Source organism: Argopecten irradians, chromosome 2 (genome assembly GCF_041381155.1).
Source record: "Argopecten irradians isolate NY chromosome 2, Ai_NY, whole genome shotgun sequence".
NCBI classification, from domain to species: Eukaryota; Metazoa; Mollusca; class Bivalvia; order Pectinida; family Pectinidae; genus Argopecten; species Argopecten irradians.
Window position 1 is genome coordinate 17,262,825 of NC_091135.1, and position 16,576 is coordinate 17,279,400.

The window sequence follows — 16,576 nt, forward strand, 5'->3', positions numbered from 1 at the left end:
CCTCCCAAACCTTCACCCTGTAACAAATAGCAATATATTACATCTCTACTAGTTCCTCCAAACCTTCACCTGTAAAATACAATATATTACATCTTACTAGTTCTCCCAAACCTTTCACATCTCCAAACCTTCCTGTAACAAATACAATATATTACATCTCGTACTAGTTCCTCCCAAACCTTCACCCTGTAACAAATACAATATATTACATCTCTACTAGTTCCTCCCAAACCTTCACCCTGTAACAAATAACAATATATTACATCTCTACTAGTTCCTCCCAAACCTTCACCCTGTAACAAATAACAATATATTACATCTCTTACTAGTTCCTCCCAAACCTTCACCCTGTAACAAATAACAATATATTACATCTCGTACTAGTTCCTCCCAAACCTTCACCCTGTAACAAATAGCAATATATTACATCTCTACTAGTTCCTCCCAAACCTTCACCCTGTAACAAATAACAATATATTACATCTCTTACTAGTTCCTCCCAAACCTTCACCCTGTAACAAATACAATATATTACATCTCGTACTAGTTCCTCCCAAACCTTCACCCTGTAACAAATAACAATATATTACATCTCGTACTAGTTCCTCCCAAACCTTCACCCTGTAACAAATAACAATATATTACATCTCGTACTAGTTCCTCCCAAACCTTCACCCTGTAACAAATAGCAATATATTACATCTCGTACTAGTTCCTCCCAAAACCTTCACCCTGTAACAAATAGCAATATATTACATCTCGTACTAGTTCCTCCCAAACCTTCACCCTGTAACAAATAACAATATATTACATCTCTTACTAGTTCCTCCCAAACCTTCACCCTGTAACAAATAGCAATATATTACATCTCGTACTAGTTCCTCCCAAACCTTCACCCTGTAACAAATAGCAATATATTACATCTCGTACTAGTTCCTCCCAAACCTTCACCCTGTAACAAATAACAATATATTACATCTCTTACTAGTTCCTCCCAAACCTTCACCCTGTAACAAATAACAATATATTACATCTCGTACTAGTTCCTCCCAAACCTTCACCCTGTAACAAATAACAATATATTACATCTCGTACTAGTTCCTCCCAAACCTTCACCCTGTAACAAATAACAATGTATTGTAAGAGTATGGTTGATTCTGCTAACAAAAAAATTCAATGATTTAGGTATGTAAATCAAATATGTATAGCCTTCATTGTCAACTTTAACCTTGCAACATTTCTATGTTTGGCTTTTTTTTCTGGTTTTAAAACCTTTCCTTTTTCTTCTTCAATAGGTCTTAAGTCAGTTAACTTACACTGTTGAAGTGATCACCCAGCGACTCTTAGCGGTCTTCAGCCAGCGGTCAAACAAGGACTTCCACTGGACAGTGTCTTGACTGAAGTGTAGGATGGAACAGCGAGTGACTGTTGCAGGGGATGCTTCTGTCAGGTCACTAGTCTCAAACATCAGTGCTGTAGTGTCTATCAAATAAAATCATTCTTATTTATATAATGGAGACATTAAAGTTTTCAGGAGGATGTATTGTGAAAACATCTGGAGGTCTTTAATGATTCTTGATAGAAAACAGTATTTTCAGCATCCAACTTTACATTGGCAATCAAATGTCTAATTGGTCTCTTATTTAAAAAGATCTTTCCTGATTCAGTTTCCAAAGTGTTAAACATACCATATTCCAAAAATCATAAGACCTAATGTTTTACAGATATTCTACCATCAAAGTTAGATAAAGATATAAAGAACATCCTTGATTGATTACTGTCACATGACACAACTTACCTTGAAGGTGTATTCCCCCACTGTTAGGTGTAGACAGTTTCTTTTCCTCGTCAAACAGCGTGTTCAGACTATCGGCCCAGATAGGGTGCATCACGCCATCCAGGACAATCCAGCGCAGTAATACGGACGGGATCTCCAGTTGTCCTTTGTTCTTGCGGTCCTTCATGGACGTGATGTATGACTTGACGGCGTCAGACAGGAAACTACTGTCCTGGAGCAGCTTAGGGAACAGTCCTCCACACCACATCCCCTCCTTATAGCAGCCAAGTAACTACAACAACAGCAGACAGGAAAGTATATTTATCATGGAGCTAATTAAGTAACTGTTGGATCCATTAGAGTCTTACATACTGTTTGTATTTCTTACGTTACCTACCTGACTCGGAGGGAAGGCTGTTGGTGACAGACGAATGATGTCTACTTTAGGATGTTCAGCGTGATCCTTTGGTCGCGTGGCCTGTAATTCCTGCATGGCGTCTGATACTTTTCCAAGGAGTCTCGACATTCTACGTAGTTTTTTGGTGGTTTTCTTTTCTGGAATCTGTTTCTCCATCTCTTCAAGTATCTATAAAGGAAGGTCAATAGAAAATGCATTTATATAAGTTTTGTATTCCATTTTTTCAACTTGTTATGTATTTAGCTTGTCTTAGTTTGGCAACATAGAATTTGGTGTGTCACCAGTGGTATCAAAGTCTAATAAACTACTGTCAAATCTAAAGTTATATACTTTTTGTTTAAACATTTTTTTTTTTTTGTAATGCGAGCATAATCAAATAAACATTTTTGTTTCAAATCAATTACATAGACACACTTTTTCCAAAAATATCTATGATAAAAACACTACTGCATGCAGTGTAGCTACAATACAATGTGTATATAGGAGTACATCAGTCCTGATACAATATAATATCTAGTCCTCACATCACATGCAGAAGACAAAATAAAATGACATAAATTTTAAAGCTGAAATCAAAATTGAGTACATACAAGACACAATTACAGTGGCCAATTCTGAACTAGATGTGACAGCTCTATACATATTATGTAACATATTTCTTATCTGACTTCATAGCTATACATACAAGCATGCAAAGGGCTAAGCATCTTAATGATAATCTGAATGTTTATCTAAATTTGTTCTGGCCGCAGTGCTGCATTAGACCTAGTTGTGCTCATCGATTCAACAAAGAATCTTATTTCAACATACACTAAGTAAACATGTGATTCCCCAACGACCTATTAATAAAAGTGAATAAGATTGTTAATAGTAGAATATTGAAGAGGAATGTTGTAAAAGAAAGAGATTAGCTGTAAGTTCTGTGAGATATTAGCTAATAGTGTCGGACTGCAGCATTTATAAAGTGACAAACAACCAAGCAGGTGACAATTACTTTGTAGACATGCCAAACGTTACAAGGCAGTGCCTTGTTTTCTTTACTTGTATCAATATTTACATCTCAATTCAGTCCTCATTTCTTATCGAAAGATCGACATGCTTTCAAATGAATAAAATGATAGCAATTTTTAACCAAAAACAGCAAGGTTTGATATGTCGTTCTATCTTTTAATTTCATTCTTGAAAAATTATGTTTGGCTGCAAGAATATCGTTCAATTAATAAATGTATAAAAAGTGTAATAATAAAACCAGGGTGCATCTCTAGTCTACAGTGACAAAGTAAACAATACTGAATAACTGTTTGGATGTGTCAGTAATCCTCACAAAGGGACATTCTAAAATGATTGTGTAATTATTGAAAAATTACGACTTTCACATCCTAGCAATTTTTTACATTCTCTTCATAGCCAAAAGGTAAAACAGAGGCTGTAAAAAACAATCATGCTAATCGACATGCTTTTTTCAGATCAAGTAAACAGTGCGACTAGGTGCAGCAGGCAGTGCTAGATCTACAACATAAAAGTGAGGGTACCTCCTCCTCGTCCTCATCATCTCCCTCATTATCGGCTAACTCCCCAGGGTCCTCCTCCTGCTCATCCTATCACATGTACAACATCACCTTTACAGTAACCTTGACCTTCACATTCATATTTACATGATGAAAATAACCCTCATTCAACAGAACACAATTACCATGATCTTAAAATTCAAAATATAAAATCATATCCAACGGACATTGACATGTGTGCAGACCTTTGAATTAAAAGGAAAATAAATACAGTCTTCTTTACTTCAATTTTTTATCATGTAGATACAGAAACTTAAAATCCATTATTCTACAATGAATAAGTTAAAATTTGCAAAGTAGACTTTTAGTTTTGCATTATTTATAAAAAGAGCCATTCACAAATTCTATGTAACAAGCAAGGTGGATCTACCATAATTGCAGTTTTCAACTTGGTCTTCGCATAAATATTTTTTTCTCAAATATGTTTAAAAATGGAAACTAGCAAAGAAAAGAATTAAATAAAGGAGAGTGATACTGTATAAATTGACCTTGATCTTTAAATCATTCAACATACAACAGTGACCAAGACCTTCAGAATTCATCTGACAATGACCTTTACCTTGACCTTTGCACTTTTTATTCGGTACACAATGGTCTTAACATCCTTCATAATGAACCTAAGCACAATCTTTCAACATCATATACCCAAATGACAAGAAGACTAAGAGAAGAAATGGATATACAGATGTATATCAAACCAGTCACTGATCTGTGATTTACTGACCTTCAGCTTCTTCTTCTGTTTGCCCTGTATGACAAAGTCAGTGTTGAGTTCATCTTTAGAGTGGTCGGGGGCGAACAACAAGTAGTTCAGTCTGTTGTAAGCTCTACCCAGAGTTGTACAACATGTTGTCTTCCCACTCCCAGCAGGCCCACACAGGATCACGCTCTTCTTCATCTGGAGGGCAGTGTTTAACTGTAGGATCTGTCAACAACAATATTAAACTGCTAATATCATACAACAAAACAATAAAATCATCAACAACATCAGACTGACTGCCCTGAGAGTGCCAGAAATGGAGTCCTTCTTAGATAAAATGGGGTCCCTCTGTATAATTGGAATGGACTTTCAGAAAAAATTTCATTTTCTGGCTTAAAATGGATATGGGGATAGCATAAACACAAATCTGGCAGAATGCTCTTTACATAAGTAACGAATGATTGGAAGAGAAATTATTTTGCAGAGGGTCTATTAACTGTAATACTCACTTTGCCTAGAGGTAGTTCAGACTCGGATATACCCACCTTGATAGAATGTGTAGAAGTAGTTCAGACTCTGGTATACCCACCTTATGTAGAAGTGAAGTGTTCAGACTCTGGTATACCATTTGTAGAAGTGTTCAGACTCTGGTATACCAGCTATGTAGAAGTGTTCAGACTTGTGTAGAAGTGGTGTAGAAGTGGTTCAGACTTGTAGAAGTGGTTAAACTCGGGTATACCCACCTTGTGTAGAAGTGGTTCAACTTGGTATACCCACCTTGTGTAGAAGTGGTTAGACTCGGTATAAGTAGAAGTTAGACTCTGGTATACCCACCTTATGTAGAAGTGTTCAGACTCGGTATACCACCTTTGTAGAAGTGGTTCAGACTTGGTATACCCACCTTGTGTAGAAGTGGTTCAGACTCGGGTATACCTACCTTGTGTAGAAGTGGTTCAGACTCGGGTATACCTACCTTGTGTAGAAGTGGTTCAGACTCGGGTATACCTACCTTGTGTAGAAGTGGTTCAGACTCGGGTATACCTACCTTGTGTAGAAGTGGTTCAGACTCGGGTATACCTACCTTGTGTAGAAGTGGTTCAGACTCGGGTATACCTACCTTGTGTAGAAGTGGTTCAGACTCGGGTATACCTACCTTGTGTAGAAGTGGTTCAGACTCGGGTATACCTACCTTGTGTAGAAGTGGTTCAGACTCGGGTATACCTACCTTGTGTAGAAGTGGTTCAGACTCGGGTATACCTACCTTGTGTAGAAGTGGTTCAGAGACCTCTTGAAGGGTGATCGTATACCTACCTTGTGTAGAAGTGGTTCAGACTCAGTATACCTACCTTGTGTGTAACTGTACACGGAAGTGGTTCAGACTCGGGTATACCTACCTTGTGTAGAAGTGGTTCAGACTCGGGTATACCTACCTTGTGTAGAAGTGGTTCAGACTCGGGTATACCTACCTTGTGTAGAAGTGGTTCAGACTCGGGTATACCTACCTTGTGTAGAAGTGGTTCAGACTCGGGTATACCTACCTTGTGCAGAAGTGGTTCAGACTGGGGTATACTTACCTTGTGTAGAAGTGGTTCAGACTCGGGTATACCTACCTTGTGTAGAAGTGGTTCAGACTCGGGTATACCTACCTTGTGTAGAAGTGGTTCAGACTCTGTCAGGCTGTCTTCCTTAAGCTGATCCTGTACTGTCCTCTTCATCAGAGTGTTGAAGGATGTGGTCGTGTCAGGAATGTTTGCACTTGCTGGGAACACATTACGCAGGTTACTGGAGAAGACATCCCGATCATCGTCTGTCTCCAAGGCAGGCAGTAATATATATCTTAGGCCATGTACTAGACAGTGTTCCTCTAGGGCATGACGCTCAGAGGCTGTCTGAGGAGTGGTGTAAGACTTGACCCTGGGGGAGGGGCTGGAGGTACTCCTGGGGGACTGGGGCTCAGGGCTCTTGTGTGATGTTGGTGTGCTGGCTGAGGATCTTGGTGAGTTTGGCTCTGTGTATGGAATACAGAATGTCTTACGAAACATCAAATGTATCTTTATCAGCTAGACTATACCTTTCAATATTTCAATATAAATTAGAAAACAATGTTTGTACAAAACAAGACATTGTACAAAACAAGACATGCTATCTACCAACTACTACTGTAAACTTAATCTTTTGTCAGATAGGTTAGTCCCTTTTCCTGAAAAAAGTTCAGTTATACCTGAGATTGCAGCAAAATGTCGGCAGAAAGCAGTGTTGTGGAGAGCGTTAGAAGCAGACGTCAGAATGGTCTTAAGATCCTTCACTCCGAAGTGGTAGTGGTTCTTCCTTGGCAGCTGGAATCGTTTAGGTTTGAGAATGTATAGTGATATATAGAATATAATATAACCACTGTTAAAGTTGAGGTCAGCATAATAAGACGATATTACAGAAGCTTTCCTTTCACTTACATTTTTCTAATTTAGCTACTATTAGGAAGAATCAGTAAATTTGTTTGCTTTTTTATTTTGTACTTTAACATTTGTGTAGAATTCTAACCTGTATCTTTAGCATGCTGAGAAGTTGGTCAATTTTCCTGGCCCAGTGTTTGGTCTCCCTGAATCCATGGTTACACAACAGGACTTCTGCAATCTGTTGTTTGTCAGGAACAATCATCGCGCATGGCCTCATCAACAACTGTGTCATAAAGGGAACGATTGAGACAATGAAATCTTCAACGTTTTATGATGTAGAAACCACAAACTTAAGCATTCATGACAGTTAATATTGTAGGTCCTGATATTCTTATTTAATCAAAAATACTTTACAACTACCTTTGATTACTCTTTTAACATTGAACGATAAATATAAGAGACATGACATTAGTTTGAATTCTTATACCCTGAATACTTTAGGAATACATTGACAATACAATGGGTAAATCATGATAAATGGTGATATGACATACTCTTTTCTGCTCTGAGTGTAAAACATGTTCTCATAGTGTCAGTTGAACTTCTACTTATTTCTTAAAACAAAAAATAAACTGTATGGGAAGGAAGATAACCCCTGTACATACTCGGTATACTTCTGGCATGTTGGCATTAGTAGCACGCTGAGTGTTCAGTGTCATGAAGCAACCAAAGTTTGCACTTGCATGGACAAGCTTTCCACTGAACATGATGTTGCCAAGGTAATGATGAGTGTAGACTGTTTCTGAGTTAAGTCGACTGTAGTCCTCTGGACTGGGCTTAGTGTTCTTAATGCGTGATCGGACATATTCATAGAAAAGTGGCGGAGGCTTGTTAGACTTGTATAAGTCTGATTCTTTAATGTCAATTTCCTTTTCTATGGAATGACGTCGTCGACGTAAATCTTTCTCAGCCACCCAGGTGTCTTCAAAGTAGGTGACCAACCCTTTCTCCTGTACCAAAACAAGATTTGTATGAGATATTACCAGATATTTCATATTTAACATTTGCACCAGCTTTTCTTAATCCATTGCAATAAAAAAATAAACAGAATTATCAACATTGAAATAATTTCTTACCTGATCATTACTAATATCTAATTAGTTAAAAAGATATTAAAATTATTTTCTTAGTTGTTTTTTTAAAATCATGTACAATACTTTTGTTTTAAATGATATAAAATAAGTAATGACTTTACATTGAATCCATGAGGTACAGTGTTCTGTCTCTGTAGCCCTGCTGTGCCGATGTCCGATGGTAGAGGATGGAGTGTAGTTAGGGAGTTACGACGGATCACTTTGTCTCCTACACCAGTTTTCTACAACAAAATCACACACATTTGTCACCTTTACTGAAACCATAGAATTAACTCTGTAATAGCACAAGGGACATTGAGTTAGTAATACTTGTTATTTGAGTTAAAATATATGTTAGTGGAACTTGTTAAATATTAAACTTATATTAATGTCAATATCTTTTACATGTAAATTGAATATTTCTTCTATTGGATAACATTTATATCAAACTCATCAAGGCATTTCTGTTTAGAGAATGGTTATAATGTTTGGGAACAACTTCCCATAATCTTGTAACACTGCATGATACTGGTAGTTGTCCAGTTTGAATTCTTCATTAGTAATATTTCTCAGGTATATACTCATCTTCAATAGTTTTGTATCTCCTATAGAATCAAAATCAATACTAGACACCAATAAAATGCATACTAAACCGCTACAAAGGAGCATGCATTGGCAATGAGGGCACTTACAGAATACTCAATATCATAAAGAACAGAAATCACCAAGGAAAAATATACTTATCCAGAGTTTGGAGAGAGTAAGAGGTGGGGGTTGACTTAATGTTCTTTGTGGAACAAGAGCAGAATGATTTAGGGTACTTTTGGGCAACTAAAGTGATGGAGATATCAGGGCACAGATATTGTCTGCAGCATGGTTGGGGTAAAGAACATAGGATGACATTAACCAGCAAATATTCCAGGGCACACTTCTCTATTGAAAAGCATTAAAGAACCTATGAGGAAAGCATCTTTTTTTTTTCCTGAACTTCTGTAATGTTATTCAATGGAGAATAATTTTAAGGTAAGGAATGTAGATAAAACTGGGCCCAGGAAACAGAAAACCAGTGGAATCCAGCAGTTTTGTTTATTCTGAGGATATTCTGTGCTTTATAAAATGTATGCTAAGTATGGGTGATGAGACAAGAGTAGGGACATTATTCTTAAACAGGAGACAAAATCAGGAGTGACTGGAGGTGCATACCTCACAGAAAACATGTGTTTGGAGGAAACGACGGTAATAAATGGTAATGTTCATGGGTTTTAATATGCTAGGACAAAAAGACTATACAGTAAATGGAGATAAAGGAAGGGAACACCAGAGCGATAACAGGGTTATGCATACAGGAATTGGGCAAGCATGCTCCAAGGGACATTACATTAGGTATAAAGATGATGACATGAAGGACAACATACCAGGTAAAGGATGATGACAAACATGCTAAAAGCTAATATCTAGCATAGAACCTCTATCCTATTTTTTATGTTGATTGATTTTACATAAAACTACAGCTCATTTAGGTATACTGTGTCATAATATTCAGAGGCATGATCAAAACAGTCCATCTGTGCATACAGTTCCAAACACAGTACTGTACTAATCTAACATGCATCAACTGCTAGCAGCAGATTTTGATCTGAAATGTGGAAAAGCAGGCACGACAAGCATAACCAATATGTTTGGGAATATGAAGCATTCCTAGCCTGTCTACAGTAACATACCAACAGAAAACGGCCCTGTAAATCAAAAACGGTGTTAGTGGTATCACAAGATTTATATGTTAATTACAGTTAGTCAGTCTCAAGGTCTACTTCAGACATAAAAACATAGGTAGATTTACCAAAACATGAATTTATCTCCCTTACGAATACAATACTTTTGTTACTGTAGAGAGAAAGTTCCCCTACTTGTACTTACCTTTTCATATTGATGAGCTATCTTGCTGCTTCTCTGTGTGAGATAGCCCACTTTTTGTTTTACCTTTTACTGTAGATAAGTTATCTCCCTTACATCTTCACATTATTATTGAGTTATTCCCCTTTATTATAACTCGATATCATACCCTTTGTCAGAGTTATTTCCCCTTGTACCTACCTTGTCTGGGCGAGCCTGGCCCCTGATCTTGTACTGGTTCTCACTAGACTGTTGTAGTGTTCGGAGGGCAGTCCTCAGGTAGTCCAGGTGCTGGGCTGCTACTGACATGAGGCCTAGCGGACACAACATGGCTTATTTATATTATTAAAATTCGGCAGAATGAGAAATAACAAAATATTCATGTTATTATCTACATGATGATAAGTTCAAGACAAAAGGATATGCCATCTAATGTTACTCTGACAAAATTGAACTAATATGAAGGTGCCAATTTATGGTGATATTCTGTTATCCATCTACATAATTACACAAATATTTCATCTAAATATTGTCTGTATAAGAAGCTATACAGAACCGAAAGTCAGACCACTATTATGATATGAACCAGAAAGAGGTATAGAAAAAGTTTGCAGAAGACTGAGTTACTGAGATGAACCATATAAGTATGGAAGTTTTGGTATTTAGCTTTACCTTGTGTGAGGCGGTCAGTGTCGTCAAATAACGTCCAGCATCCGGACTGGACAGTACCCAACATGATTTGTGTGATGATTCCTACGGTCATCTCCTCGTTACAGTTAACGGTCAGCATAGCACAACCAAATATCTGTATAGGTAAAACAGCAGTACGATTTGTCACATAGAATTATTTCTAACAATTAACTCAATGATATAGAACATCAAATGAAGATCAGGGATTGTATCAGTATGCATCTACTTACACACTGTCACTTTAAACTTTAACCATTCATATTTCAAAAAGATTTCTATGGAGGAAATCTTTCTGTTATAAAAGTTTAAGCTATCAATACTGGTCAGTAAATTTGTCTTAAGATTTTCAGTCAAAATACTGTAAACCAACTTTCTTTCGTGTGAGATTTACTTTCGTACCCCAAGTAAATTGTTATCATCTTAATTATTAATAATTAACATTTATATCTGATTGATTCTGAAATAAGAATTTCTAAATGCACTTTTTTTAATCTGTAAAAATTAACAGCCAAGAAAGAGAGTTGGTTTATACTAACAAACTAATTAAGGCTTTATCAATAAAATCATTGAAAAAAATCAGGAGAAATCTGTACCAACCTTGGATAATTCCTTAATAGTTTCTGACTTTCCAGTGCCAGGAGGTCCGACCAGTGTCCCTGCGTGGTAGTTCTGGAGGGACTGTGTGAGAGACAGGAAGGCCCTGTGAGTAAGGGGAGTGAGGACTAGTCGTGACACAGGGCCTTGATACTCGTAGTCATAGTGGAATGTATTCCCTAGCTGTTGTACACAACACATACCAAACTGGTAGTCTGTCGATACTACAGTCTTTGTCCTAGTTAACTTAGGGGGCTCCTCTGGAATGTCAAAACGATAGACATTTACAATCAATTTCATAATTTTTTGAAAATTGTTGTAACAAATTTTCAGTTGATTTTTCATGTCAATACAGTAATTATCATTATAGTAACACTGTAAAAAATTGATATTACCCATTTGTGTACTTTGGTGGAATTTGACAACTTCTGAAGCTTAACAGGCTTCGCTCGATGCCATATCCCTTACTATGAAAATTAAATGATACTTGTTGGCACAGTATGCATACCAATTGTTGTCTCCACTCTGACTTTTGTTGCAAGAGTTTTGGATGTGCGTCGACCCCGTCCTGCTTTACGCTGACTAACGGGTGCCTGGTTGGTGGGTGGAGCTGGCTGGATCTCTAACTCCTCCCTCTTAGCACGAAGTATTGTCTGTATATCTATGTGGTAATGCATCTCTCTCAGCCACTCAAAGTTACCAGTCCCCACCAAACCTGATGATAGCACGCCTGTATAAACAAAAATAAAACAGAAAATGGTTAAAAACTAAAAACAATAGAGTGAGATCATAGCATAGCTGTGATGGCGACCTAGCTGGTAAGCAAATGAGAAGTGTAAAATGAAATACATATTTCATAAAGTCTGACACAGTAAACTCTGTTTTTACTATAAATTTAGGAAATTTAGTTTACATAACATATGTTTAAATCTTGATTTAAAAATCTGTGTACAATTAAAATTACTTACATTCAAGGACGTCACGTTGGTGGATGGTCTGACTGATGAGGTTACACAGCAGACGATGCAGCCTCTGTTTGGTACTGGCCGGCAGGGAACCATTAAAGGCGTAGCTCTCTCGTATCAGGTCAATGTACTGGTCATACTTAGAGTTCATACTGGATCTGTAAGGAATATGAGGTCATTTAAGCATGAATGTCTTTCAGTTGGCATTCATAGCCAATATGAATGCTAATTGGACAGAGGCAAATTCCAAGAAGTGCGCTAAAGAATTAATTACCGTCAAATACGGAACATCTGAACAGCCATCTTCCGTGATTGCTGGCATGTCAGTTGTGATGTAACAATGATAATGATGTCATAAACAGATGGGAGTTCATAGATAGATGAATGCCAACTACGCTTGGTAAGGTTACATAGTGGGGCAGAAGTGAAAATATAAATATACTTAGTGTTCATATTGGATCTGCAAGGAATGCAAGGTCATATTCAGTACCGTATTCACATTGCATCTTTAAAATCATAATTGTGATATTGGGTTTCCACTCGAAGTTTTCCTGTGGTCATACATACTCAAAGACAATAAGTATCAAGTGTTGTTTGTAACACATAAGGAAAGTTTAACTGACTTACTGTAAACTATGAAGTTCATCAGCCTCTCCATTCTCCAGAGCTTTGTTAACGGCTCGTGCCCACATCAACGACTCCGCCACTAACACACACTGTACAGGGAAGCGCAGTAACCAATGTCTAAAGGTAAGCTTTATATCTCCTGCGATTCTTTCCTCCTCGGAGCTCCGACGCTCTGCCAAACGGCCTATCTCTTCCAACAGGTGTATCGGCTGGCGTGAACCTTAAGATATATAAATTCTTTATCATAATCTAGGTCTTGTTTTTATTTACTACAATACATAATATTTCAGAAGTAACTAAATCAGAGCACTTGAGGTATGAGAGTTTATTGTTTCTTACCTTCTTCCATGCGTGCTTGAATACATTTCTGCAACATGAGTGCCATTGTATTTTTCATGATGGCTTCAAAACTTTTGAACCAGCGAGTAGCCCGAGGGAAGGCCTGTACTCGAGTGTAGAGAGGCACCTCCTCACCAAGGGCTCCGTGCATTGTGGTCACCTCCAACTTATCCGCTATAAATTAAAACAGGAAAATATTTAAATTTTATGTACCAAGGTAAGCATGCAGCCACCAAGAAGTGTACAGTTTGTATAGTGCATCTTGGAGAAATTATATGCCTTCCTTTCTTATTCTTCATAACAAATCATCTCTTTGGTCTCTTATTATAATATAACAAAACCATTTCCTGTTTCCCTGTCATTAAAATTCCTTTCATATATTTTTTATAACATTTAATTAAGTTCACTTTCGGCTTGTATATTCATACAGAAGACAGATAAGTTTTACTTTTTTCTGAATCTCTGAACCAAACAAGAGGCCAAAGGGCTTTAACTGTCATGTGACTTCCTTAGCAATATTCATATTGGAAATTAATTAGATAAAGTGTCATGGTAGCCTACTTCGATTTGGGATCAACCAGAGATGTAACAACACTGTGTCAAGATCATACCAGGATCATTTCAGGCAAGTTTCAACCAAATCACATTGGTAGAACATGAGAAGTTCAAAATGTTTTTTTGGCCCTTAAAAAATAAACAACACTTTGTCATGACCATGTCAGGATCATTTCATGGAAGTTTCAGCTAAATGGCACCGGTAGAACTGGAGTAAAAGTTCAAAATATGTTTTCAAGATGGTGGCTGTGGCAGCCATCTTGGATTTCAGATTGACCCGCAAAATAACAACTGTCGGGACCATGTCAGGATCATTTCATGCAAGTTTCAGCCAAATTGCACTTGTAGACCTGGAGAAGAAGTTCACAATGTGAAAAGCATGATGGACGGTGTACGACAATGGACAAAACATGATGACTATAGGTCATCCTGACACTTTGGGTCAGATGACCTAATAAATGGAAATATTCTGAGGTTCTCTTTCATTTCAAATAATTAAAAAAAATTGTCTTTAGTATTGGGCTGCACAACCAAAGTGCAATACTAATTATAATCTTTAAAGCACCTACCATTGAGGGCAAAGTCCAGCTCGGTACTGATGCTGGATGTTCCTGGAGGGAGGTCAAAGGTTAGAGACTCTACCCCTGGGAAACATTTCTTGGCAGTGGGCAGCATCATCTTAGGATTCCTGGATATTCCCAGTAGGTCAATGAGTTCATCGTTACTGAGGAAGTAAAGACGAGGGAATTCCATCCTCGAGGTTTCCAGCACACCCTCCAGGTGTTTCAGGATTTCCTCCTACAAGTATAAAACAGTTAGATATGTTATCCATACCTAAAACAAGGTTTACTCTCAGCAGTGTACAAGTTAAAGAACAGACTTGTTGACACAATAGAAAAACCACAGGCTTATCTCTCAGAAAAGATATTTGAGAGAAACATAAAATAATCACTCAGAAAATTGTCTCCCCTTGATTATTATTGCTCTTGGATGTATAAGGACTACTTGATTATTTCTTTTTAAAAAGACAAGTTTTCACACATTTAACATTTAAGTGATGAGTAATATCTGTACAGAGTATCAAACGATCAAAATTTTAAAATCAACAAACCTGGCTTTCAATGAGCTGGAGGAAGAGAGCGCGTAGGTTGTCTCCCTGTAATAGTCTGTATCCCTTCTCTCCTCTCTTCCTATGGACCACTGTCAGGATCTTAGAGTCATTGGACACCACTCGCATCCAGTCCTGATATAACAAATCAGTTCCATATTCATAAAAGTTATCTCCCCTTCCTACTTGTAGAGACATAGTTTAAAAACATATTGTATGATACTTTAAATGAAGTTGTTCACCACCTTAACATAATGTGTACCATTATTTCTCTATAAAACTATTCTGCAAGATGTCAAAATTGGTTCATGAGATATGAGAAGTATAACTAAATATATTACAAACATTATAGATTACAATATAAACAACAGATTACCTTGAACTTTCCATGAAGTGTCTCAAATTTATGACTGTGGGCCTGGAACTTTTTATACAGCTCTGCCCTCTCAAAGATCTTCAGGAGATACAGCCACTGTACATAAATAACAACAATTAGTATTGTCTAAATATAAATAACAACAATTATAGATGTCAACCTAAGATACCGTAAGTAAATAACAATTAGAAATGTCAAAATCTACTTAAGATGTAAAAAAAAAGATCATTTAAGTTTTAATAATGAGGACATGATGAGTAGAATTTACCTTTTTCTGACAGGTGTACCACAGGTCGGTAATCTCCTCCACCTGTTGTAGAGCCGTGTGCCAGTATTCTACCTGTAGGCTCATGTCTCCCAGGTATGGCGACTGCATCATAGACTTAATGGAGATCCGGGAATGCTGAAACAAGAAACTCAAGTAATAGAGATAAGTGAATAATTACACAATACATTCAGTTTGTAAATACAGAAATGATATAAGCAAATCAAATTGCAAAGAATCAAAAATTCAAAATATCTTTTTCAATTCAACATCAAGTTCATAAAATCACTGTTATTCTCAATCTAATTAAAACTGAAAGCACAGGAAATCCTGTCCCCTGTGATGACCTTTGACCTTACCTGTAGTTGGTACTTGAGGTCATCTACTTCGATGAGAATAAAGAAGTCATCATCGCGTACATTGAGGCCCTGAGGCTCGCCCACTTGTGCTGCTGCCCGCTCCTGTCGGTACTTCTCCAGTTTGGTGCGGCGCCGTGGACTGCTGGGCTTCTTTGGCATATCTGGAAGTGAGGAAATATAGGAACAATAGGCTACTGTATGAATACCTGCTCATCTTCCATTGTCCTGTCTTTATACACATCAGAAGAATTTCTGTCTTCATATAAAAAAGGTTAGCCTGAAGTTATGTTAGCTTAAATAAAAAAAAAACTTCAAGAAGAAAATAAAAAATTTGTCATATATATCTTCATCTTGTAGATATATGTATTTAATGAGTTACATATATATAGTTAGTGGAATTTTTCAGCAAATGAAAGTCAAGTGAACTACAATATTACCATTACAATCTGTCCCTTGATATGGGAGATAAAACACTCCTAGATATTAGATGATGGGGATATGAGTAACTGTCAATTCAGCCTAACAACAAATAAACACTTGCTCCAGATCACCAGTAGATTTGATATACTAGTCTTTAAAGATCTAGAAATCACTGTACCAAAACTGGATACCACACAAGTTAGTGGGTCACACAATTACACCAATAACACCACACAACCAAACCATAAGGTAATTCTGTATCAGCTTGTGATGTCATCATCATTAATTACAAATCATTCAATCACACATGAACATCCTCTGGACATGGTTCACTGATAATATTGTAATGCTTCACTAAATAATCACTGAGTGAGCTTGTTCTTTATGCCAAGGTCT

The 16,576-nt window shown here is 37.1% G+C and overlaps 1 protein-coding gene across 8 annotated transcripts in view; it reads right to left on the reverse strand.

Annotated features, from left to right (window-relative positions):
- Nucleotides 1-16,576, reverse strand: part of LOC138314648 (dynein heavy chain domain-containing protein 1-like) — a 62,701-nt gene that overhangs the window by 31,099 nt on the left and 15,026 nt on the right. For 6 of the 8 annotated variants that reach the window (XM_069255099.1, XM_069255096.1, XM_069255093.1 and 3 more), the window contains 23 exons: nt 15,761-15,921; nt 15,405-15,539; nt 15,137-15,232; nt 14,764-14,895; nt 14,222-14,450; nt 13,098-13,271; nt 12,759-12,978; nt 12,135-12,289; nt 11,675-11,896; nt 11,170-11,426; nt 10,555-10,687; nt 10,084-10,196; nt 9,711-9,725; nt 8,112-8,231; nt 7,522-7,866; nt 7,002-7,139; nt 6,685-6,799; nt 6,110-6,471; nt 4,488-4,688; nt 3,728-3,793; nt 2,175-2,363; nt 1,799-2,069; nt 1,317-1,482 (listed from right to left, as the gene is read on the reverse strand). In XM_069255099.1, the coding sequence (XP_069111200.1) occupies nt 1,317-1,482; nt 1,799-2,069; nt 2,175-2,363; nt 3,728-3,793; nt 4,488-4,688; nt 6,110-6,471; nt 6,685-6,799; nt 7,002-7,139; nt 7,522-7,866; nt 8,112-8,231; nt 9,711-9,725; nt 10,084-10,196; nt 10,555-10,687; nt 11,170-11,426; nt 11,675-11,896; nt 12,135-12,289; nt 12,759-12,978; nt 13,098-13,271; nt 14,222-14,450; nt 14,764-14,895; nt 15,137-15,232; nt 15,405-15,539; nt 15,761-15,921 (4,015 nt within the window). The remainder of the gene's footprint in view (nt 1-1,316; nt 1,483-1,798; nt 2,070-2,174; nt 2,364-3,727; nt 3,794-4,487; nt 4,689-6,109; nt 6,472-6,684; nt 6,800-7,001; nt 7,140-7,521; nt 7,867-8,111; nt 8,232-9,710; nt 9,726-10,083; nt 10,197-10,554; nt 10,688-11,169; nt 11,427-11,674; nt 11,897-12,134; nt 12,290-12,758; nt 12,979-13,097; nt 13,272-14,221; nt 14,451-14,763; nt 14,896-15,136; nt 15,233-15,404; nt 15,540-15,760; nt 15,922-16,576) is intronic. The other 2 variants (XM_069255091.1, XM_069255097.1) reach the window with 2 other exon arrangements.